The 25,820-nt window shown below is 35.8% G+C and overlaps 1 protein-coding gene across 3 annotated transcripts in view; it reads left to right on the forward strand.

Annotated features, from left to right (window-relative positions):
* PARP11 (poly(ADP-ribose) polymerase family member 11) overlaps positions 1–25,820 on the forward strand; it is a 58,522-nt gene that overhangs the window by 16,622 nt on the left and 16,080 nt on the right. For 2 of the 3 annotated variants that reach the window (XM_053555626.1, XM_053555625.1), the window contains exons 3-7: positions 16,527–16,655; positions 17,488–17,608; positions 19,898–19,973; positions 22,925–22,997; positions 23,078–23,208. In XM_053555626.1, coding sequence (XP_053411601.1) covers positions 16,527–16,655; positions 17,488–17,608; positions 19,898–19,973; positions 22,925–22,997; positions 23,078–23,208 — 530 coding nt within the window. The remainder of the gene's footprint in view (positions 1–16,526; positions 16,656–17,487; positions 17,609–19,897; positions 19,974–22,924; positions 22,998–23,077; positions 23,209–25,820) is intronic. The other variant, XM_053555627.1, reaches the window with a different exon arrangement.

Genomic DNA, 25,820 nt, shown 5'->3' on the forward strand with positions numbered 1-25,820 from the left:
TGATTCCCAGTAAAAACTCTGGACACTTAACATCAGGTGAACTTCCTTAGTTAGTAATACTTTGTATATGTTTTCACACAGTTGCTTGAGAGAAATATGTCCCACCTGACTCCATTAGAAACTGACACTTGGAAACTTGTATGTGGTTTCTTCCAGACTTTGCCCCATATGCTATTTTCCTTTGCTGATTTTACTCTGTATGCTCTCATTGTAATAAATAACTATGAGTAGAACAACTTTTGAGTCCTGTGAATCCTTCCAGAAAATTATCCGTGTCTTTGGAACTGCTGACACAAGGGTCATCTATAAAACATCTATATTATCTGTTGTCAACCTTAATGGTGAAAGACTTGCCTACTTTCTTCATAAGATCAGGAACAAGGCAATGATGCCCATTCTTTAGTATTATATTGGAGGTTCTAATGAATGAAAAAAGGCGAGAAAAAGAAATAACAGACATCTGGATGTTAGAAGAAGTAAAGCTTTTTTAATTTAGATGATATGATGCTTATATAGAAAATCTGATGGAATCTTTGAAAATCTCCTAGAATAAATTGGTAATATTGCTAGATATAGTATCCATAGACAAAAATCAATGTATCTCTGTATACTAGCAACATACAACTAGAAACTGATAAGCAATTCCATTTACAATAATGTCAAAAATATGAAATACTCAGACATGAATCTTGCATAAAACATGTGCAAGGTATATGCCCTGAAAACTACAAGACATTACTGAAAAAGTTAAAGAAGATCTAAAGTCAAGAGATAGAATACATTCATGGGCTGGAATACTCAATTTTGTTAAAATGTCAATTCTCTCCAAATAGATTGATAGATCCACTACAGTCCCAATCAAAATTTAAAGGACCTGGAATATCCAAAGCAATTCTAAAAAAGAACAAATTTGGAGAGCTAACACTACCTGATTTAAAGATTCAGTATGAAACTATAACAAAACTAGTATTGGCATCAAGATAGAGAAATTAATTAATGGAGCAGAATATAGTGAAGAAATAGACCTGCAAAAATAGATAACTGATTTTTTTTTTTTTTTTTTTTACTAAAAGTGACATTCAGTGGGAAAAGGATAGTTATTTTAACCCTTTGACTGCAGAGCCCTCAGAAACAAAACATGCCAGTTGAGGCATGCAGCAATCACAACTGTTAGAATACACAGCACACTACTGGACATTATTTGGTTTCTTACTAATCAAAATAATTCATGCAAGTTGGCTGCAGTTCCTACTATTTGTGCAGATTATTTCAGGCACAACTGTAAAATATTGAAAGTGAAGGAGTCAGGTAGCATAAAAGTTAACATGTGTCCTCAAGTTTTTGTTTGCAAAATGAGCAACACCTACAAGTATCTTTTGCACGAAAAGAGCATCTTGTATTGAAAGTCTAAAGCAGGTGTCCTCAAACTGCGTCCCGCGGGCCACATGAAGCGGTGTGAATTGTATTTGTTTCCGTTTTGTTTTTTACTTCAAAATAACATGTGCAGTGTGCATAGGAATTTGTTCATAGTTTTCTTTTTTAAACTATAGTCCGGCCCTCCAACGGTCTGAGGGACAGTGAATTGGCCCCTTGTTTAAAAAGTTTGAGGACTCCTGGTCTAAAGGCATCATTCATGCCAAAAGAACATCTTGTCTGAATGCCCATAGACATTGTTTGCAGTCAAAAGGTTAACAAATGGTGCTGGAACAATCGGATACCCATATGCAAAAAAACAAACAAACAAAACAACCAACAAACCAAACAAAAAACTTTATATGCCATATTTTCCACCATATAAAAATTAACCCCAAATGGGCCACATACCTAAGTGCAACACCCAGTTCTATAAATTTTCAGGGGAAAAACAGGAGAGAAATCATTGTTGCATTAGCTAGGCAAAGATTTTGTAAGCTGTGATACCAGAAGCTGATCAATAAAACAACAATGGACTTTATCAAAATTAAAACTTACGAGATTCAAAACATAACTGTTAGGAGAATAAAAAGATAAGCCACAGACTGGAAAAAGTATTTATAAAGCATATATCTGATAAGTGACTTGTACCTAGAATTTATTAACTTTCAAATCTCAAGGAAAACAATCCAAGTTTTTAAAATGAGCTAAAGATTTGAACAGACACTACACCAAATAAAACAAGCAGATGGAAAATATGGTCATTACAAAAGTTTCAGGATACATAAAAATCAAGAAATGTAAAATCCGCACAGATGGAAACAAATGAAGTTCTCCCATCAGCACCAATAAACCCAGCACATTGAAACTTGCCTCGGTGATCAGAAAGGACATTGTTGCCAGTGTTTTTTGGAAGTAAAAGGACAGACCATAACACAGTCTGTCTTAAAACTCTGGTAGTGACCTAAATAAGTACATGAAAAGATGTTCAGCATCATTAATTGTTAGGGAAATGTGAATTAAAACTATTAATACTACACCTCTATTTATCAGATTAGCAAAAATTTTAAATGGCCCTAATACCATTCATGACCTGGTCATCTCCCAAAGGCTGTACTTCCAAATATCACGTTGAGGGTTAGTTTCAACATGTGAAATGTATGAATTTGAGGGAGGGCACAAACATTCAGTGTATAGTATTCTGCCCCTGTCCCTTCCCCACTCATGTCCTTACATGCATCCTAATCAGTCCAAAAGTTTTAGCTTATACCAGGGTCAACTTAGTATCTCATCTAAATATCTACATCAAATATTAGTGAGACTCACGATATGATTCATCTTGAAGCAAATTCTCTAGCTGTGACCTTGTGAAACCAAACATGTTATGTGCTTCTAAAATACAATGGTGGAATAGGCATAGTATAGACATTCCTATTACAAAAGGGAGAAAACGTAAGAAGAGGGTGACAAGTCCCAGGCAAGTTCCATGAGATCTTAAGGGCAAAATGTAATCCTTTTTGGCTTAATGCTCTGCCTTCTAGACCCAACGGGATGGAGATACTGTCTAGTCTAGACACACTTAGGGGGTTGTGGTCTCAACTCCAGGTTTTTGAGAGGTCTTACACTCATGGGCCATCTGGCTTGTTGAAAACAAGGCATGGTCCCTTGTGAACCAAAGAGATAGCCTTGATGATCTATGAATAGATCTATGATCTATGTCATTCTTCTATTGTATTTAAGATTAGCACATACTTGGAGCTGAATATCTCTATGGTACCATCCTAAAAAATTCAGAAAGTCCCAGCAGCCTTCATTCCTTCTTATCTACTTTTCTTCAGTTCAAACTGGCAGTGCTGGGGTGGTTAAGTTCATGGTTCATACTCATACTAAACTTATCAAATGGTCATTTGGCCACACCCTTAGTAATGTCTCCTAAATAGACTTTCTCCTTTTCAATATGGATAAGTTGTAAATTTTCTAACTTTTTTAAGTACTGGTTTCTTTTTGCTTAACAATTCATTAATTCATGTCATTATTTCTCTCTTCATGAATCTCAGTATAAGTGATCAGGAGAAGCTAGGCTGCTCCTTCAATGCTTTCAGGGGTCCTCAAACTACGACCTGCAGGCCACATGAGGCAGTGTGATTGTATTTGTTCTCGTTTTGTTTTTTTACTTCAAAATAAGATATGTGCAGTGTGCATAGGAATTTGTTCATAGCTTTTTTTTTTTTTAAACTATAGTCCGGCCCTCCAACGGTCTGAGGGACAGTGAACTGGCCCCTATTTAAAAAGTTTGAGGACCCCTGGGAGATTCCTCAGCCAAATAATCCAATTTCATTACTTGTAGGTTCTATGTTCCACAAAGCACTAGAATATGGACAATTCAGCCAATTTTTTTTGCCAACAAGAATTCTCTTTTTTCCATTGTCTAATATGTTCCTTATTTCTATCTCGGCCTTCATCAGAACGACTGTTCTTGTTATATTTCTACCAATATTCTGTTCAGGATTACTGTATTTTGCTGTGTATAATGCGTGTTTACGTTTTGACCCGGACTTTCAGGGAAATACACCCCTTGAGAAAGTGGCCAGCTTTCAGTCGGGAGAGAAATCTGGGGCGGGCTAATGCTCACTTGGTAAATATGCAGATCACACCTGCCCTCTTGCAGCCTTCCATTCTGAGAAGCCTGCCCCTTCCCTCTCCTCTCAGAGTCACATTGGGGCTGCAGCCGAGATAGCCAGGCAGATGCCCAGCAGGGCAGGAGCTGTTAAGGCTGCTCAGCAGAGGCCTGCCTCACCAGCCCTGCCACTGCCCCCTCACTCATTTTGGTGCTAAGTAGTATCCAGTCTGGCCCACTCCTACCAGATTGCAGATTCCCCAAACTGCAGCCCCATGTGCTCAGTGGGCTCTGGAGGGAGCGTGCAGTAGCCCCAGGAGGCCTGCTAGGCTCCCCGTCTCCTGACCTGTACTACCCATGTATAACGTGCATCCTTGTTTTTCCCTCAAAATTTTGGGCAAAAAGTGCACATTATACACAGCAAAATATGGTTCTCTAAGAAGATTGAGGCTTTCTCTACAGCGCTCTTCTTTCTGGTCTCTCACTAGAATTGCCCTTAATTGTCCATTTATGGTAATGTAGTCCTAGCATGCACTTCAAAACTCTTTGGGTTCCAAAGCCACTTCCACATTTTTAGGTATTTTTCATAGCAGCATCTTACTTTTGGAACCTATTTCTGTCTTAATCCACTCAGGCCTAATCCATTCAGATATAATGAAATACCATAGGCTAGGTGACTTATAAACAACAGATTATTTTTTTATAGTACTAGAGGCTGGAAAATCTAAGATAAAGGCTCAAGCAGATTTACTGTCTAATGAGGGTCTACTTACAGATGGCCATCTTCTTAATGTGTCCTTACATAGTGGATGGGACAGGGATGCAATTCTGGGGTCTCTTACCAGGGAATTAATTCAAAATCCAGAATGATCCAAAATCCAAAACATTTCTGAGTGCCAACATGACACTCAAAGGAATGCTTATTAGAGGATTTCCAACTTTTTATGATCGTTATTCAAATGGCATATTTTTTCCTTCTTTCACTTTCCACTTATTTGTATCTAGTAGAATCTAAAGTATATTTCTGTGGACAACATATAGTTGGATTTAAAAAAAATCTAATTTGAAATTTTATTTTTGATTGGATTGATTAATTCATTCACTTTTAATGCTATTTTGATGTTTCCTCCAGAGTGATCTGCTTCATGATCAGTAGTTTTGTCTTAGAAGTCTCACTTTGATTTTATAAATTGACATGATTTCTTACTCTGGTGTGAGTCCTTCAGTCAGCCCATCACACATTTTCATAATGTTGTCTCTAGGTACATTTTCTGCAGTGTTAACATCATCATTACTATTGTCATAATCACCTTGATTCAGAACCATTTCAGCTGTTGTGCAATTGGTCAATAAATGAACAACTGGAGCCTTAATTGTCCTTGTTATTGATGTTAAAAACGTCTTTGATATCCATTTCTTCCAGCTTACTAGTGGACTCTGAAGATATATTTTTTGCATTTGTAAGGAGATCATACATCATTTTTTCTCATTTGACATATTCCTTCAAAGTCACACCTAGCTCATCATTGTCACTGAAGATAGTCACAGGCCAGATGTTGTACCAGACACGCACAATTGCATTTTTATTCACTGTATTCCAAGTGTTGGCAGAAGCATATATGACATCCTTCATGCTAAGCTCCTTTTGAAAACCACACCCATGCCTCTGGTTCACTGCTGCTAGCATGCTATGCAAGAAAGTTCATTACTTTCAAGAGAGCTTATCCTTCTGTTTCTTTAGGGCATGTATGGTGGCTATTCTGACACTATCCTCTTCTGTAAAGTGTTGCACACTTACACCTCTATTTAGTTTCTCCAACAGCTTGACTGTTCTAAAGATAAACATAAGCATAAATGCTTCTTTTTTTACAACAGAGCAGAGAATAAACAAAAAACACTGAGTAATGCTTTTTGGTCTTGGGGTAACTGTCATTGGCATGTCTGGCCCACACATGTGCCATTTTATTAAAATTAGCCTTTGCTTACATGGGGGAATCTGGGCATGTGTCAGGAAAAGATATATTACAGCTGAAGGAGGGTGGGAAGGTCCTTTTTTCCTTGGATAAACTGTATGTAATGCTTCTTCATTTTGACTGCAGTACTTCATAGGAGGTTAGGTGTGGAATTTTCCATTTGTGGTGTTAATGTCAGCACTCAAAGTTTTTGATTTAGGAACATTTCTGATTTCAAATTTTTGGATTGGGGTGCTCAATCTGTACTACTATATAATGTCTATATATGTACAAACCTAACAATACATTTTTATTATATTTACTTCATATAGTCTTTTTTAAAGGAAGCTGACAGAAGAAAGAACAAACATATAATTTGATATAACAAATGTATATTTGTTATATGTTTGTTATATTAACCTTCTTATTTACCCTTTCTGGTTCTCTTTTCCTCATTTGGATTTGAGTTACTATCTAATGTCATTTCCTTACCCTAATACAGCTTTGTTCTCACCTACCTCCTTAGTGCTGCTATTGTTAAATATATTACCATTCTGTATGTTATAGGCCTAGTGATAAATTTAAACACATTGTTTTTAAAATTGATACATAAAAAAATAAAATTGATACATAATAGATATACATTTTCTGGACATGTGTGATAATTTATATGTGTACAGATCAAATTAGAGTAATGGTGATACCTATTCTTAAACATTTTTAAAATTGTTAAAACATCATTTTTAAAATTGATACAATAATAGGTGTACATATTTTCTGGACATTTGTGATAATACATCTATATGTGTACAGATCAAATTAGAGTAATGATGATACCGTGAATATTTGTTATTATGGTAGAAACATTAGAATTATTTCCTTCTAGCCGTTTTGGAATATATGGTAGATTATTGTAAATTGTTGTAACTCTACTTACTGATCTATAGAACACTAAGTCTTATTTCTTCTATCTTATTGTATATTTGTAACCTTTAATCAACTTCTCCTAATTCTCCCCTCATTCAATCATTCTCAGCCCCTGGTAATTACTAGTCTACTCTGTATCTTTATGAATTCCACATATTTAGATTCTCCATATGAGAACTTGAGATTTGTGTCTTTGTGTGCATGGTTTATTTCACTTAACATGATGACCTCCAGTTTCATCCATGTTACTGGGAGTTCTTTTTTATGGCTGAATATAATATGGCTTGGACACTTAGGGTGATGCCATATCATTGCTATTGTGAATTGTGCTGTTATGAACATGGGAGTGCAGATTATCTCTTTGATAAATTTATTCCCTTTCTTTTGGTTTTATACCCAGTAGTAAAATTGCTAGATCATATGGCAATTCTATTTTCAGTTTTGGAGGAAGCTCCATACAGTTTTGCATAGTCACTGTATGCTCTTATCAAGATGTGAGGGTTCCCCTTACTTTACATCCTTGCTAGCATCTGTTAGTCACTGCCTTTTTGATAATGGCCATTTTAACTGGGGTGACATGATATCTCACTGTGGTTTTAATTTTCATTTCTCTGATAACTAGTGATGTTGAGCATTTTCTCATAGACCTGTTGGCCATTTGTATGTCTTTTGAGAAATGTCTATTCAGGTATTTTGTCAACTTTTAAAATCGAATTACCTGGGGTTTTCGTTTGTTTGCTTGTTTTAGTGTGTTTTCTTTTTCTTTCTTTCTTTCTTTTTTTTTTTTCTTTTTTTCTTTTTGGCCTGAATTGTTTGGGCTCCTTATATAAATTCCTTGTCAGATGGGTAGATTGTAGATACTTGTATTTTCTCCTATTCTGTGAGTTTTCTTCACTTCTTTGATTGTTTCCTTTGCTATGCAGAAGCTTTTTAGCTTAATGTAATCTTGATTGCCTATTTTTGCTTTGGTTGCCTGTACTTGTGAGATTTTATACAAAAAAATGAAGGAATGTTTTCAAGTCTTCCCCTTAACCTACTCTGATCACTGTGAGTGGATACAGCCTAGTGCTTTTACACACCCTTTGCAACTCCAGGAGTTGATCTCATGGGCTCTTCTTGATTATCTCCAGTTCTCTATGTTAAACTTCTGCCTGCTATGCCTGTCTAGAACTCCCAGTACTAGAACTCCTAGTCTTCCTTAATTGTTTTTCATCAAGATCTCCACTGTTTTCAGTAATGCCCATAGGGTTCAAAATAAAGTCAGTGCTCTCAGGCATAGATGTGGAGCTCCTTTCCCTTATGACCTCCCTTTTCCCCTGAGCAGAATCCCTGTGCTTCTGTATCTGGAGCTGGGGCTGGGACCCTTTTTCCCCCAGATTGATACCCACTCTTTGAGTGGGCACTAGGGTGGTGGTAACAGACCCTGGTCTTCTTGGTTTGTTGCTCCTGGCATGAACCTTATACTCTGGAAGCAAAAAGATGATGACAATCAGGGCCCAGTATTCTCAGCTTGCTAGTCCTGCAATAGACCTTTTAACATTTGAGGGGGGGGATGAGTACAGGCAGGAAAATGGGTCCTGTGTCATCTACCCAGAATAGAGATTCTGCAATACTGAGCAGAGGGGATGTCAAACACCAGACGCCTGCTCTTCCCTGGGTAAAATTAGCCACAGTTCGGGAGCTGGAGGAAGAGGGATCCCCCTTTGGGGGGCTGCACACACCAGAGGGAGAGATTCTGTAACACGGAGCTGAGGAATGGGGATAATAGTACAGATCGTAATTCAAATGCCATAGATCTCACCTGTTTTGAGATTTAGTAAATTTGCTTGAATGAATGTTTCACCACTTACTTTATGTCCTTAGGGCAATTTTTAGAGACTTTAAGAATTTTTAAAAACATAATTTTAACCAGTTTTTAAGAATTGGTTTTGCTGACAAGAGTGGATCCACTGGGTTCTTTACTGTGTCATTCTGGAAGTTCTGTTCCATTTTTTCTGCTTTTAGAATCAGGCTGTGGACCTTCTTATTAGTACCATGCACTAATCAACTGTACCACTGGAGCTCTAGGTTGTAGACCTTCTTTGTACAGGGGCAAGGAAATTTATATTACCAAATATGATTTCTTCAGGGCATTATATTTATACTAAGAAAATAAATTATACTCTGCTGTAATAAACTTATCAGAAAACAGGCAACCAATGTGGAAGGCAGCATTATTTTCCTCATGTAGACCAGGATTTTGACTTTAAAATCATTTTCCAAATAGCTTTTCAATTTGATGATCCAGGCTGACTATTCCCAGAGTTTGTAAATAGCATTGTAGACAGATTCTACCCATGTGCCCACTGCACTTGAAAATTTGCAAAATCCTTTGCCACTTTAAACTTGTTTTTTTCTTTTAGCTTTCTTTCCTTCACAGCCTTCTGTGCACCAATTAAAAACAGGAAGAATATGACATTGTGACTGAACTAGTTTATTTATCTAATGTTATTAAATGCCTACTCCATGACCTATAACTTGTGCTTGTTCTTTTTATTACTTATAAATGTGTTGTAGCCTAGAGCCATTATTATTATAATTATAGTATTTCCAAATTATTAATTTAAATTTGACTTAGTCTTCAAGCTTGATTATGCAAAATAACCTTTTCTTTGGAGAGAAAATATACTATGAAAATTATAAGATTTACTTTTATGCAGTGCATCTTTGAAAGAAAACCAGAGCATCTATGAAGCAAGGCAATTAAATTAAGCCTTAGCTTAATAACTGTCTGTGAAAATGAGGCAGTAGGGGTTGGTAACTTGGAGAAGAACTGATGCTCAGAAGGGTTTGGGTATTTCTTTAATCTTCTCTGCACTGCTACCTATGTGATTCCAGGCGAAGTAATTGCGGTATACTCTGCTTTGATTTTTTTTCCTGACTTTAATTGGAATATAATGACTTTTGTCTTATGTACATTGGTTTTAAAGGGGAAAAAAAGTATAAACTGACCAAGAATTTCATAAAATTTGAAGTGCTTTAGGAATTGTCAATACAGTATTTCCTGTCTATAGTGCTGTCCTGTCTAAAAGAGGGCTAAATGGGTCTGTCCCTGGGTCCCACCCTTAAGCTACTTAAGACAGAAAGTTCTGAAGGACTTTACTAAAAACCTTTTTATTTGTAAAGTGGCTTAAAATGATGTCATAGGTACAGCACGCATGTTGCATATATGCTGTATAAAGACTACTTTTCTATTTTCCATTTCTTTTTCCATTTCTTTTTCTAATAAATATAGAATTCATAAGTGAAATATTTATCTTAACTATTAGCTTTAGACTTACTCTTCTGAATTTTTCTGGTTATTTTCAGAAGAAAAACTAAATTTCAGTCTCTATGCTTGCTTTCTCTCTCCCACATAGTGAAATGGCCAAATGATGTGGACAGTAATAGAAGGAAGGAGGAGGAGTTGTGAATAGATAACTGGATAATTGATCATAAATTTTAAACTATCACCTTTACTATGTAGTTAAAATATATAAGGTAAATAGTGGTCCTAAACCTGAAGCTCTTGAACCTAGGGTGCTCTATTTTTTTACTTTTTAGCACCAATTAACTTTAAAATGAAGGAAAAAAGACTGCCGAAAATAATCATGAACATTCCTTGGAGTTTTCAAAAAGAGTAAAAAATAGTAAAAAAAACTATATTAAAAAAATATTAAAAAAACTTTCTTCATGGAGCCCAAATACTCCAGTTGGTACTTTACTGCATGATCTCGTTCATTTATCACAATTACCCATTGAGAAATCAAGGAGTCTTAATTTTCTATTTTGTGAGTAGACAACTGTGGCCTAGACAAGGTAATGGAAACTTACACCAGGTTGTACGCTTCTAGAAATAGAATGGACATTTTATATAATGAAATTAAAGGTATTTCCAAATATTTTCCAAATTAACCTAATATGTACTAAGTACATATTCTTTGTAAAAGAAAATCAAAGATGGGGGCAGAGCAAGATGGCGGACTAGAGACAGCTTCTTTGCAGCCATGCTCAGTGAGATTGGGAAGAAAAGACTCTGGGCACCTCTGGCTTGTGGGCTCTACCCAGAAACATTCCTTTGGGATACAGGGAGGCAGCTGGAGACTTCAGGAGCCCAAGAGGAGGACTAAAGCAGTAGAAAAGCTTCAAGTACCTGCATGCAGCAGAGGTTGGCCATTTGTGGTGGCAACAGGACCAGTTTGCAGACAGAGAAGGCTTGTAACCTATGGGTTTTTTGTTTTTGGACCTGGACACTCAGTTGAGTTACCTTGGGAGAGCTTGGGTGAGCAAAGGAGTGATTTTAAACAGAGCCCAGGGGCTGGAACTGAGCCACTCAGTGAAGTGGAGCTTTCATTGTTCTGCTGTAGGCCAGGTGTAGCCATTGTGAGGAAGCTATCTTGCATGCTCAACCTCCAGGGTTCTCCAGGTTCTGGCGCGCCTGATAAGTAGGACATCCACTTGGGAAATCTGAACAACACATGCTTTCCTGGAAAAGCCACTGTGTGGCGAAGGGACATGGTTTGGAAAGGTCGAGGTGTGTCTATTAAGTGGCTAAGGAGAGCTTCCGGCTCCCAACCCTGCAGGAATAGAGGGCAAAGGATTCAGGAAGATGCAACCAGGTCTCCTCAGTAAGGAGAGGAGGCTTCCAATCTCCATCTTATATATCTGTATGAGCATTGTGATTAGCATCTCATACCACGAAGATCACCTGTTGCCCAGGTAACATACAGTAAGATATCTATCTATATATATATTTTTTTCTTTTCAAAATTTTTTTTTCAACTTCTTTCCCCTAGATTTTTCTTTTTTCTTCATTTTTCTTGTGTAATTATAATTTTTCATTGTTTCCTTCTATAATAATAAAGGCTTTATTTTTACTAGTTTTTTGCCCCTGTTATTCAGCCCCTCCCCCTCAGTTTAATCCCTAAGATTTTTTGTTTATTTTGGTTTCATTTATAGTATTTTTGTTTTTCTTCTTTATTTAGTGGAGGTGGGGTCTTCTATTTGCTCAGGCTGGCAAGGAGTTCAAGACCTCGAGGGACCCACCCAACCCAGCCCCCCAGAGGTTGGGATTTGTGGGTGTATGGGCGTGAGTCAGAGTACCCTGCTGTACACCACTATTACTCCTATCCCTCTCTTTCTGTTCCTCTCTTCTTTTTGTCAATCTTCCTTTTTACTCCTCCCCTATTTTCTTTTTCTTTTCTCTTGTTTTATCATTTATCCCTTTTTGATATTCACTCTTCTCTTACTTTTGGTCCTATACTGAAAGGACACTTAAACATCTTAGATCAGAGTCACAGTAACTTAAAGAGGAGAAAGAAGTGGAAGGAAAAAATAGAGCAAGGAAACAGACAAAAAGAAAACACTCATGAGAAAGAAATAGCAGAAAAGTCTTGGCAACATGAAAAACCAGAACAGAGCAACACCCCCAAGGGATCATGAGGTAGAAAATACTCTCTGCCTACTGCAGAAAATAGGCATAGATGGCACATTTCTTAAGCTTATTAAACCCATCTATGACAAACCCACAGCTAACATCATACTGAATGGAGTAAAGTGAAAGCTTTTCCACTTAGAACTGCAACACAACAAGAATGTTCACTATTGCCACTATTATTCAACATTGTGCTGGAAGTCCTAGCCAATGCAGTCAGGCAAGAGAAGGATGTAAAAGGCATCCAAATGGGGCAGATGAGGTCAAATTCTTGCTCTTTGCTGATGACAGGATCTTATACTTAGAAGACCCCAGAGATTCAACCACAAAACTCCTAGAAGTGATCAGAAAATATAGTAACATCTCAGGGTATAAAATCATTGTCCATAAATCAGTAGCCTATGTATATGCCAATAATAGCCAATATAAGAAGCAAAACAAGGACACAATCCCCTTCACAGTAGCTTCAAGGAAAATTAAATACTTAGAAATATACCTAACAAAAGAGGTGAAAGATCTTTTCAAAGAGATTTATGAAACCTTAAGAAGAGAAATTGCAGAAGACACTAACAAATGGAAGACCATACCTTGCTCTTGGTTAGGAAGAATCAACATTGTCAAAGTGTCTATTCTACCCAAAGCAATCTACAGATTCAATGCAATCCCCATCAAAATACCAACATCATATTTTGAAGAACTGGAAAAAATAGTACTTTGTTTTGTATGGAACCAGGAAAAAATATAGCTAGGACTATTCTTAGTAATAAAACAAAGTTAGAGGCATCACCCCACCAGACTTCAGGCTATGGTGCAAGTCCACAGTAATCAAAACTGCATGGTATTGGCACAAAAATAGAGACATAGACATATGGAACAGAATAGAAAACCAAGAGATGAGACCAGTCTCTACTTGCCATCTGATCTTTGATAAACCAAATAAAAGCATACAGTGGAGAAAAGTATCCCCTTTCATTAAACAGTGCTGGGAAAACTGGATAACCACATGTAAAAGACTGAAACTCAACCCATACCTTTCACCACTTACAAAGATTGACTCAAGATGGATAAAAGACTTAAATCTAAGACAGAAAACCATAAAAATCCTAGAAGAAAATGTGGGGAAAACTCTTGACAATGTTGGACTACGGAAAGATTTTATGACAAAGACTTCAGTGGCCATCGCAATAACAACAAAAATTAACAAATGGAACTTAATTGAGCTGAAAAGCTTCTGCACAGCTAAGGACACAACAAGTAAAGCAAAAAGACAACCTTCAGTATGGGAAAAGATATTTGCAAGGTATGAATCTGACAAAGGGTTGATAACTAGAATCTATAGAGAACTCAAATTAATCAACAAGAAAAGACCCAACAATCCCATATATCAATGGGCAAGAGAGATGTATAGAACCTTCTCTGAAGAAGACAGATGAATGGCTAACAAACATGAAATAATGGTCATCATCCTTAATCATCAGAGTAATGTAAATCAAAACTACCCTGCGATATCACTTAACCCCAGTGAGAATGGCCCACATCACAAAGTCTTAAAACTGCAGATCCTGATGTGGATGTGGAGAGAAGGGAACACTTTTACATTGCTGGTGGGGCTGCAAACTAATATAGCCTCTTTGGAAGGAAGTATGGAGAATCCTCAAAGAACTCAAATTAGACCTCCTGTTTGATCCTGCAATCCCATTAGTAGGCATCTACCCAGAAGAAAAAAAATCCTTTTATCATAAGGACATTTGCACTAGACTGTTTATCACAGCTCAATTTACAATAGCCAAAATGTGGAAGCAGCCTAAATGCCCACCAGCCCAGGAATGGATTAACAAGCTGTGGTATATGTATACCATGGAATAGTATTCAGCCATTAAAAAAGATGGAGACTTTATATCTTTTGTATTAACCTGGATGGAGGTGGAACACATTCTTCTTAGTAAAGCATCACAAGAATGGAGAAGCAAGAATTTAATATACAATACTAATATGAAGGCAGTAGATGATCTAATACAAGGTGTGGGGAGGTTGGGGAATGAGGGATTGAGGAGGAGGGAGGAGGATGGGGGTAACGTTGTATGGCACACCTTTTGGGGGTGGGACACAATTACAAGAGAGGCTTTACCTAACAAACGCAATCGTAACCTAATTCTTTGTACCCTCAGTTAATCCCAAACAATAAAAAAAATCAAAGATATAGCAAATCAAATTTTTAATAAATCACCATCCCTTTACAGCATATGTAAACACATATGTGCATGCACACACATCCACACAGAGGTATCTGAAAGATACATAGTTTATAGCATTGGTTGACCTACGAGACGGTACCAGGAATAGAAGTAATGATCAAAAGAGTATTCAGTTTATATTGAATGTTCTGATTTTTTTTTGCAGAATGAATGTTTTCATGTATTGTGCAGATTTTAAATTCATAATTTGAAAACTTTATTGAATTTTTATTTAAATAGATTTAGGGGATACAAGGTTTTTTTTTTTTTTTACATTTTCAAGGAGAAGGTTTTTATTTTGTTTCATAATTCATCAGAAGACCCTCACTTGAAGATACATATATATATACACACATACATATACATATATACACACATGTGTATATATGTATTTTTTTTTAAATTCAGATTAATATGAGGCTACATACATTAGGTTGCATTGCTTACATTTGTAATGTAAAGTCTGAGTTGTAGTTGAGTCCTTCACCAAGGAGGTGTGCCATATATCTGTACATCATACCTGTTAGGTAGTAACTTAGCAAACCCCCACACCCTCTTTTTGAATTTAATTGTGTTTTTTTCTCATTTGGGCCTATGGTTGTTAATCTACTAGTTTCAATTAAGTATTGAGTACATGGGATGCTTGATTTTCCATTCTTAAGATACTTTACTTGGGAGAATGTTCTCCAAATCATAAATAACAAAAATTGTAAAGTCTCCATCTTTTTTATGGCTGAATAGTATTCCATGGTGTATGTATATATACCACAATTTATACCACAATTTATTAATCGATTCATGGGTTGATGGGCACTTGGATTGTTTCCACATCTTTGCCATTGTGAATTGAGCTACTATAAACAAAACTTTAAAAGAGTAAGGACAGGAAGCCAAATACCAGATTAAAATTAATCTTCTTTAACTGGCCTCTTTGTTCCCTTTTTAGGGACTTCTGCTTCATTATAATTCCTAATTTTGTTTAAAAATTTTCATAGATAATGTGTACTTGAGTTAATTGATATAGTAAAATTATAAAGCTATGGATAATGATGTATAAGGTACTATACCATGGTGGTTAAGTATTCTAGGCCCCGGAGCCAGAATGCCTGAGTTTGAATCTTCGCTTCCTCAGTGTATGACTTCTCTGTGCCTTAGTTTTCTCATTTATAATAGTACTCACCTTATATAGGTTGTTGTGGGGCTTAAATGAGTTGTCATCTATACAGCACTTAGAACTGTACTTGATGCTTAATAAGAGCCATATAAAGTTTAACTGTTACTATTTCCATCCTAACACTTAGAAAAAAGGATAACAGGATATCCAGACTTTTTTCTAAGTGTGTGCTTATATACACACATATATATAAACACATACATGTACATGGGTAAGTGTAGATATACTTTTATTAAAATTGGCTATTTCTGTAGCCTTCTTTTGTATTCAACACCATATATTATTCCATGCCATTAAATGACATAATGAGTGTTTAAAACATAAATTAGATGCTTTTGGTCTTAACTAGTCAAGAAGCATGGATCCTTTTGACCAAATACATGCACATATGATAAATTGAAAATTTCTGGGAATATTGAAAAACTTGTAAGCTTTATAAGTTCTTATAAGTACTTGTTGTTGTTAACCAACTTACTTAATTGGTTAATAGGCATTGGTATATCCTACCTAAGATGATGATTATTTGCCTGATTTGTTAATAGAATGATGTTTTTAAAGTGTTAACAGTGGGAAAGACACTTGAATACTGTTCTTATAAAGAAGTAAAATGATCTATAAAAAGTACATTTATTATTAATAAAAATAAATATATTATTTATAATAAATAAATAAATATTATTATATTATATATATTAATATTATATAATTATAAATATAAATAAATTATTTTTTCCTCCACCTCTTTTTGGCTTTTCAGGAGATGTTTCACAAGGCAGAAGAATTCATATCCAAAACAACAGATAGTGGAATGGATGACATGGACACTTCAGAAACCCAGTGGGGCTGGTTTTACTTGGCAGAATGTGGGAAGTGGCACATGTTTCAGGTATCTTCTTTTCTTGAATTTCACAGAAGGGATTTAGAGTCACCTAGCATCATCTTGCCGGTGTGTATAATGAGCATGAAATGCAGAACTTGAGATCAAACCATAAGGTTTTCTTTTAGCTTTAGTAAAAGAAAAGTTAGAAATTCTTCTAGTCCTTTTCCTTTTCTTTCCCCCAGGTTTTTCACAATCATTTATTTAGAAGAAACAGTATGTGTTTACTCTGTGTACAGAGGGCGAATGTGACTGAGAGTTGCATGGTATCAGTACATCTGAGCAACTCCAAATTTGGTTTGGTGGACAAAGAGAAAGGGAAGAACAAATCCATATTAAACACCTTCTGTATGCCAGGTATCATGTTAGGTGTTGTACATTTATTTTCTCCTTTACCCTCACAATCATTCTGAAGCAGATGTTCAAACTCTGTTTTAAAGTGAAAGAAAGTGAAACTCAAAAAAATTAACAATTTGTCTAGGGTCACACAGCTACTTTGAACCCATACAAACCTGCACATTTTTTTTTTTTTAACCAAACTGTTTAAAGAAGATTTCATTTGAGCCACTGAGAAAGAGTAATTATTGGAATAATTTGTAAAAATTGTAGTAATCTGGAGGGACTATACCCAGTTGTTGAAGGGGACTATAACCAGTTGTTTTTTTACTGGAAATCGTTAAACCACTTTTCATTATCTCCCTGTGTGTTGGGAACTAGAACAGGTGATTAGTAAGTTTCCCTTGACCCTCTGTTCCCTGTCTCTGTGACCACAGTACCACCTCTGTGGCCAAGTCATTAATGTGAACAGCTGGTAAATGAAACTTTCTGGTTTGTCTTAAAGCCGGATACCAACATTCAGTGTTCAGTTAGCAGTGAAGATATCGAAAAAAGCTTCAAAACAAACCCTTGTGGCTCCATTTCTTTTACTACTTCCAAATTCAGCTACAAGATAGACTTTGCAGGTATGTTTTTTTTTCCCTAATAGTTGTGTGTTTTTAGTATATTGATATGATAAAATCTACAGCTCTGAAGATCAGGATTAGTTGAAACATTTGCAAACAGTGAAATAAATCCTTTTTGTTATACACAAAAATACCTTTATAAAAATTCAGGATTTAAAATCTTCTTAAGCAACATTGTCTTTTATAAAGGCATGTTTATGTGTTTATATATAAATGTACATGAAGATTGTCACATATTTTGAGTTCATGTAATATTTGTCTTATAAAGAACACAAAATACCTTCTAACAATTGTATTAGCATCGGTAGGAGCCTTTTTATTTATGACCAAACTGAGACATTAAATGAGAAAGTCAAAGGTAGCTGATGATAGTTTTAAAACCAAAGTTTAGCTGAATGAACTTTCTCTTGGTGTCTACTTCCTGAATGGACATTGCCTGTGCCATTTTTCTCATTTCCTTGACTCTTTCACAGATTGGCTATCTAATTTGGAAATCAGCTTCACTTTGGATTTCATCTGTGGTGTAGGGACATGTTTTTAGGTATTCCATGAACAGTGTTTTGGGATTCATCCCTTCAAGTTTCAGGGTGCTAGCATCAGCTGTTTATTGCTCAGTGGAAAATAAGACCCAGATGGGAGGCTTTCTTAATAAAAGTACATTTTGGTTGCAACGCAGCTTAGTCCTTTAGCTGTTCTTTCCCAATTTCTGTGAGTAATGTCCTTCTGACAGTGTTAGTAGTGGGCTATGGTTGGGTAAGGTGGTGAAACCTTAGGAAATTCCCTTGAATGAGCCAAGACCCAGAAGTAGTAAAGGGGATTTTTCCAGTAAGGGGTTGATGCAATCAAATATCTAATGTTTACTGTCTCACCTAAGTTGATTTTCTGTTTGTTTGTTTTTTTTTATTATCAAGTTAAAACCATTATATTTTTACTCCTGACTAACCATACCCTTAAAAAGAATGATATTAGGCAAATAAGCTGCCTTTAAGGGGGTTCTGACATCTTTCCTTCTGCTCTAGTCTAGGCTGAAGGTGTCCAGTAGACATTTTTAGTCATCTGTAAGGTGCACATTTTGAGGCAGTACTGAAACAGAATCAGATACCAGGTTTCACACAGAGGATGAAGTTTGCCAAAGCACTTGGTAGATATTCATTAAGTCACATGATGGCTTCCTGTCAAAAATTCAGTTTGTTAGAAAATATCCTTATCAAAGAACAGGAGTCACATACAATAATAATTCATGTTTCCCAACCTTCAGTCTATATAATACTTCTTGTTTCAAAGGTGTAGTAGTAGCATTTCATATGAACAATTTGCAATGTTATTAGCCCCAACCATTGTGCCACTAGCTAACTCAAGTTTTTTCTAAAAAAAATGGTGAAAATTAAACTCCAAATGAGATGGTTCAAGAAAATGGTATCAGAGGTCTTGTGCTGTGTTGAGGTGATCTACCTTTTCCCTGAACAGTGGTAACCCCAGTGTGTGTAGAGTCCTGGAGAGCACAGAAAGGGCAGAGCACACTTTCTGATAGCATTAACCTGGGGTGGGGGGGAGGTGAGCCACTTTATTCTGGAATGGATTGATGTCAGTAAACTGGTCAATATCCTACGCTGAGATTCACTTCTTAATTTTATGGGAATGAAGAACTAGACCTGGTAAATACTACCATGACTGAGGCACAAATGAAAGAAGCAACACCTTTAGTTAATTAGTCTTTTATCATTAGAATCTTTTTATGTATGTATTGGGTCTATCCAGGGTTTCTATTATGTGGTATAATTTAAAGACAAGGCTAGAAATATATGAATTTGTGAAATTCTGTGAGGTGTGCAGGTTTTATAATAATAATGCATTTTCTTTATCATTTCCAAAGTTTTTGGAGAAATCAAAGTATATTTTTCTACTTAATAATTCAGCCTGAAGATTTAGTACCATAACTGCTCTCTTTATTACACTCTTAGCCTTCCTAAGTTTGGAACGCCTCTGTTTTAGTGGTGGTTTCACCTAAGTGTGACACAGAAAGGAATAGACCCTGCATACTGATCAGTGGATGAATTAGCATCTTTAGGTAGAAGCTTAGATCACACAGTGAAGCTGTGCTTCCCTGACGAGCACCTTCATGACGTGATTCACAGATGTATGGTAAAGTATCTGTAATATGCTGGGCTTGCCAGTTACTTCGAAAGTTCCACGATTCCTGATTGTCATATAGTGTGGCTACTAATCTTCATGCCACTTTATAGTGCAGGGTATTATTTCTCTAACTTGATCTTTTGTCTTTGTATACAGAAATGAAGCAAAAGAATCTCACCACTGGAAAGCAGCGTTTAATAAAAAGAGCCCCCTTTTCTATCAGTGCTTTCAGGTATTGTAAGAGAGTAGAGGTGAAAAGGGTGGGGTTTTCTTCTCCCTTCTCTTTCTTACTATTTGACATACAAACAAACAGACTGAAACGTTTGGGTAGGTCATATAATGATCTTAGTATTGATCTTTTAAATGTCAAATGTCTCCATTGTTAACAATAGCAGCATTATTATTTTCTGTAAGTGCTTCCTTTCATGTTATTCTTGTCCTTTCTCCTTGTATATTGACATTTGTTAATTATTTAGAACAGTTTGCTTGATAATAAATAGTTTCAAAATGCTGTATGGACTCTGCTCTAAATACCTAAAATAACTCACTGAGGTATGTTTGAATTGCTAACTTAGAAATATTCTGGCAAAACCATAGAGTTATTTGGGCCATTAGTCCTAGATAATTACCTTCTATGTTTCCACCACTGCAGTCTCCGTTGGTCAACTAGAAGTAACTTCAAATCTCTGATGCCTGAAGGAGACATAGGGGAGATAGTACAGTGGAACAACAGTACAGCTCCCTGTTCCCTGGATCTGGGTTGCCAATTTTCTTTTTGCTCTCTTTGATCATAAATAGTCTGAAAAAAGGTATAAATGCTAGAAGACAATCAATCTTTGTTATTCATTTGAATGGAATTGAAGGGAAAATTCTTAGAGCATGTCTCCTATTTTCTGGAGTGATTCCTCAAGCAAATACTGAAATTCCCTCTATTCAAACAATTTAAAATGAAGCTGAATAAAAAAATGATAGCATGTGAATTGTAGGGAATACTTTTTCTCAGGACCTTTTTGGAAAGGATTAAAGAAAGAAATACTTTAAATTTCTGTTGGTTTGTTTCTCAAGTCATTTGGCTTATCTTTTAGCATCATGGTTTAAAAGTTATTCAAATGCATATATAATGAATGTTTTAGTACTTCTATGGAATACAGAGAACATTATCTCCTTACCAGCTATATCATGTTCACATTCCTCAGTACAAGGAATATAATAAAGGAATTACTTATCTTCAAAGAGTATGTAATCTGGGAGAAAAATGAGACATAATAATGGAAAATGTTATTGTAAAGAATCACTTTGTTCTGTCACACAATGCACAAACCATCGAACTAAGAAAGGACAAGGAGAGCCCTAAACAGAATGGAGGACAAAAAGAAGATAGTAATAAAAGAGAAGAATAGGTAGGAAAGTGATCAAGGTCAGTAGGTGCTGATACAGAAATATTTATTGTGGGAATATGTTGAGTATATATTACATGCAAGGCAAATAAATAGCTTCATATTGGCAAGGAGTTAATTAAGGCTGTGGGCTACATAAAAATGTAAAAAAAATTGTTTTCATGGTTAAAAGGTACTTTAGGCAAAGTGAGAAAAAAATAGAGAAAATATTTTTATTCATTTTTATTGCAGGTAGAGGGCTAATCTCTGTAGTATATGAAGTACCTTTAGGACTCTCTCAATAGAAGACCAACACTAGCAAAGAATTTGAACAGTTCTTAAACCTCACTCATAGTAAGAGAAATACAAATTAATACCAGACTGAATTTTGCTATCAGATTGACAAAAATTCAAAAGCTTGATAACTTACCTTTTTGAATGGTTGTTGGGAAATAAGCATGCTTTACATTTCTGGTGGTAATATTAATAAATACATCCTTCAAGGATGGCATTTGAGAAGTATCTATATTCATTCCATTTACAAGATGTTATTTTACAGATAGAATAGTTGACATGTAAAATGAGAGATGGACAAATTTCTTTTCAGGATATTAATACAGTAGCAAAAAGTTGGAAGACAGGCTAACTATCACCAATAGGGGACTACTTTCAGAATTATGTTGTATCCATACAATGGAATAATATGCATTTGTAAGTTAGAATGCGCTCATTCATCCTGGCAATGTTTATTGAATGTCTGCCCTGCGCCAGGCTGTGTTGTAGATACTAGAAATGAGGATACTCTGTAAGTACTGGTATGGAAAGATTTCTAAGAATTTATTAAATAAAAAGAACAGGTGCAAAATAATGTATACTTTATGTGCAGGGGAAAAAGCTTGACTTGTATGAACCTCAAGAAGTTCTGAAAGAATACCCAAGATAATAGCAGTGATTACCTGGATTTGGGGGCAAGAAATGAGACTTGGACAAAACAAAGACTGGAGTGGGAAGAAAACTTCTCACTGTATTCTTCTTTATATATAATAATTTTTAAATTGTATAAGTTTTTCAAAAATTAAAGTAAATTTTAAAAAAGTAAAAAGGGTTTGAAATTTACTAATTTCTTCTAGTAACCTCCAATCATCAGGGTGACTGGTGTGTCAATTTGGCCTTTTGCTATTAAACCCCCCAACATTACTGTTTTTCTGTGTTTGTATCCAGTGGTTTGAAGATGTTTGATAGTTTTTTTAAAAAGATTTGCTGAGTGACTACACTAAGTGAGTTAAAGTGGACTGTGTGAGAGCATAGTGGGCAATCAACAAAGAATGGTTTAGTTTTGAGTTAGACCTTGGAGAACATAAAGGAGGTTCAAATCTATTCAATGGCCGGTATAGATAATCATTTCAGCTTTATTTTTTCAACAGGAGTTGGATTTTCTTCTTGGAAATTTCTTTTCTTTACTTAAAATTTCCTTACATTTTAAAGAAATTTTGGAAATTTTGTAAAAACGAAACACAACTAAACAACTGTTTTTGAAATCGGTGATATGTAGGGCTGGATATTTTCCATCAAAGTTCACTGTTCAGCACCTAAAAAGTAGCACACTTATAGACATTGAAAACTTCACCTAAAAAAGTAACACACTGTAGACATTCAAAACTTTTTACATAAAAGAAACCAAGGGCTACACTTAATTGCATTTGTCACAGTACTCTGAATATGAAATTCAGCTTGGCAGAAAAGCTAAATCACTATCAATAATTATAATTATTTTCTAATATCTTATTTTGTCTTTTGCTGTTTAAAGTTATATCTGTGAAAATGAAGCTATCCCTATGCCACCTCACTGGGAGAACGTGAATACTGAAGTACCATATCAGGTAAGGGTAGAACTGACTGACTATACTGTGGAACAAATGGGAAAGGACCCCAGTAAAGCTATGCAAACTTATTTTTCCAGCTCATTCCTCTGCACAGTCAAACACATGAATATAATGAAGTTGCTAGTCTCTTTGGGAAAACGATGGATCGCAACCGAATTAAAAGAATTCAGAGAATTCAAAACCTAGACTTGTGGGAGTTCTTTTGCAGGTGAGATGATTTCTAATCTGAACCTTCTTGCCACTGACACTTTCAAAGTCTTAGAGTGAAGCATATTGTTTAATTGCATTAATTTTCAGGGGTGTACACATGCTATTTTTCTCCTGCTGTATTTTGACTTGGTCTCTCAGCATTCCTCAGTGTTCTCAAGGAGTGAATGAAAACTGCTTGTAATGTCAGAAGTGCTCTCCTTTGAAAGTTTATGGCTGTGCATCTTGGCTAAAATCATCATTACAGTGGGATCTTGGGAGCTGTTTAGTTTTATCGGTAGGACTTCATTGCCTCAAGCTTTAATTATCAGTCTCTAGAAACCTTGTTGGATTTTTTTCTTCCTTTTATTATGTAGATTGAGTGTCTTTTTTTTTTTATTTCAGATTAATTTGAGGGTACAAACAATTAGGTTACAGTGTTTGCATTTGTTAGGTAAAGTCCCTGTTGTAGTTGTATTCTGTCCCCAGGAGATGTGCCATATACACCCATAATGTGTCCATTAAGTGGGAGCACACCAATCTGCCTCCCTCCTTCCCTCTCCTCCCATCTTGAACTGAATTGAGTTTTTCTCTTGTGTGGGTATGTATTAGATCATCTACTGGCTTCATATTAGTATTGAGTACATAGGATACTTGGTTTTCCATTTTTGTGATACTTTACTAAGAAGAACGTGTTTCAACCTCATCCAGGGATTTTTTTTTTTTTTAAACAATTATATTCTTGCATGTAGCCATTTATTTATTTTAAAGCACACTTTATTTTATGTATTTATTTTTGTTAGATAAAGTCCCTCTTATAATTCTGTCCTGCCTCCAAGAGGTGTGCCATACACTGTGACCCCCCCATCCCCCCCACCTCCTTTCTCCTCACTTGCTCATCCCCTCCCACCTTGAATCAGCTCATCTACTGCCTTCATATTAGAATTGAATATATGGGATTCTTGCTTCTCCATTCTTGTGATGTTTTACTAAGAAGAATGTGTTCCACCTCCATCCAGGTTAATACAAAAGTTGTAAAGTCTCCATCATTTTAGTGGCTAAATAGTGTTCCATGGTATACATATACCACAGTTTGTTAATCCATTCCTGGGTTGGTGGGCATTTAGGCTGTTTCCACATTTTGGCACTTGAGCTGCAATAAATAGTCTTGTGCAAATATCCTTGTGATAAAAGGATTTTTTTTCTTCTGGGTAGATGTCCAGTAATGGGATTGTAGGATCAAATGGGAGGTCTAATTTGAGTTCTTTGAGAGTTCTCCATACTTCCAAAGAGGTTGTATTAGTTTGCAGTCCCACATCCATGCCAGCATCTGCATTCAGACTTTGTGATGTGGGCCATTCTCACTGGGGTTTGGTGATATCTCAGGGTAGTTTTGATTTGTATTTCTCTGATGATTAAAGACAATGACCATTTTTCATATGTTTGTTAGCCATTCTTCTGTCTTTAGAGAGGGTTCTATACATGTCTCTTGCCCAGTGATATATAGGATTGTTGGGTCTTTTTTTGTTGATTAATTTGAGTTCTTTGTAGATCTTAGTTAACAAGCTTTTGTTTGTTTCATAATATGCAAGAATCTTTTCTCATTCTTAAGGTTATCTCTTTGCTTTGGTTGTGTCCTTAGCTGTACAGAAGCTTTTCAGTTTAATTAAGTCCCATTTGTTTATTTTTTTTGTTATTGTTGCAATTGCCACAGACGTCTTCTTCATAAAATCTTTCCCCAGGCCGATATCTTTAAGTGTTTTTCCCTACACTTTCTTTGAGGATTTTATTGTTTCATGCCTTAGATTTAAATCTTTTATCCATCTTGAGTCAATTTTTATAAGTGGTGAGAGGTGCGGGTCCAGTTTTAGTCTTTTACATGTGGTTACCCAGTTTTCCCAGCATGACTTATGGAATAGGGATTCTTTCCCCCAGTATATGTTCTTGTTTGGTTTATCAAAGATAAGGTGGCTGTCTTACTCTTGGCTGGTTTCATCTCATGGTTTTCTATTTGATTCCAATTGTCAATGTCTCTATTTTTGTGCCAATACCATGCTGTTTTGATCACTGTGACCTTGTAGTATAGCTGGAAGTCTGGGGTAGGGTGATACCCCCAGCTTTGTTTTTATTACTAGGATGATAATTCCTTGTTTTACTGGCTATATGGGGTTTCTTCTGGTTCCATATAAAACAAAGAATTATTTTTTCCAAATCTTGAAAGTATGATGATGGTATTTTAATGGGTATTACATTGAATCTGTAGATTGCTTTGGATAGTATTGACATTTTCACAATGTTGATTCTTCCCAGCCATGAGCATGGTATGTTCTTCCATTTGTTAATGTCTTCTGCTATTTCTTTTCTTAGGGTTTCATAATTTTCTTTGTAGAGGTTCTTCACTTCTTTTGTTATGTATATTCCTAGGTATTTAATTTTCTTTGCAGCTACTGTGAAGGGAATTGTGTTCTTGATTAGCTTCTCATCTTGGTTGTTATTGGCATATACAAAGGCTACTGATTTGTGGACATTGATTTTATATCTGATTTGTGGACATTGATTTTATATCCTGAGACATTGCTGTATTTTTTGATCCCTTCCAGTCTTGTGGTTGAGTGTTTGGAGTTCTGTAAGATT

The sequence above is a fragment of the Nycticebus coucang genome, chromosome 12 (assembly GCF_027406575.1).
Source record: "Nycticebus coucang isolate mNycCou1 chromosome 12, mNycCou1.pri, whole genome shotgun sequence".
Classification (NCBI taxonomy): domain Eukaryota; kingdom Metazoa; phylum Chordata; class Mammalia; order Primates; family Lorisidae; genus Nycticebus; species Nycticebus coucang.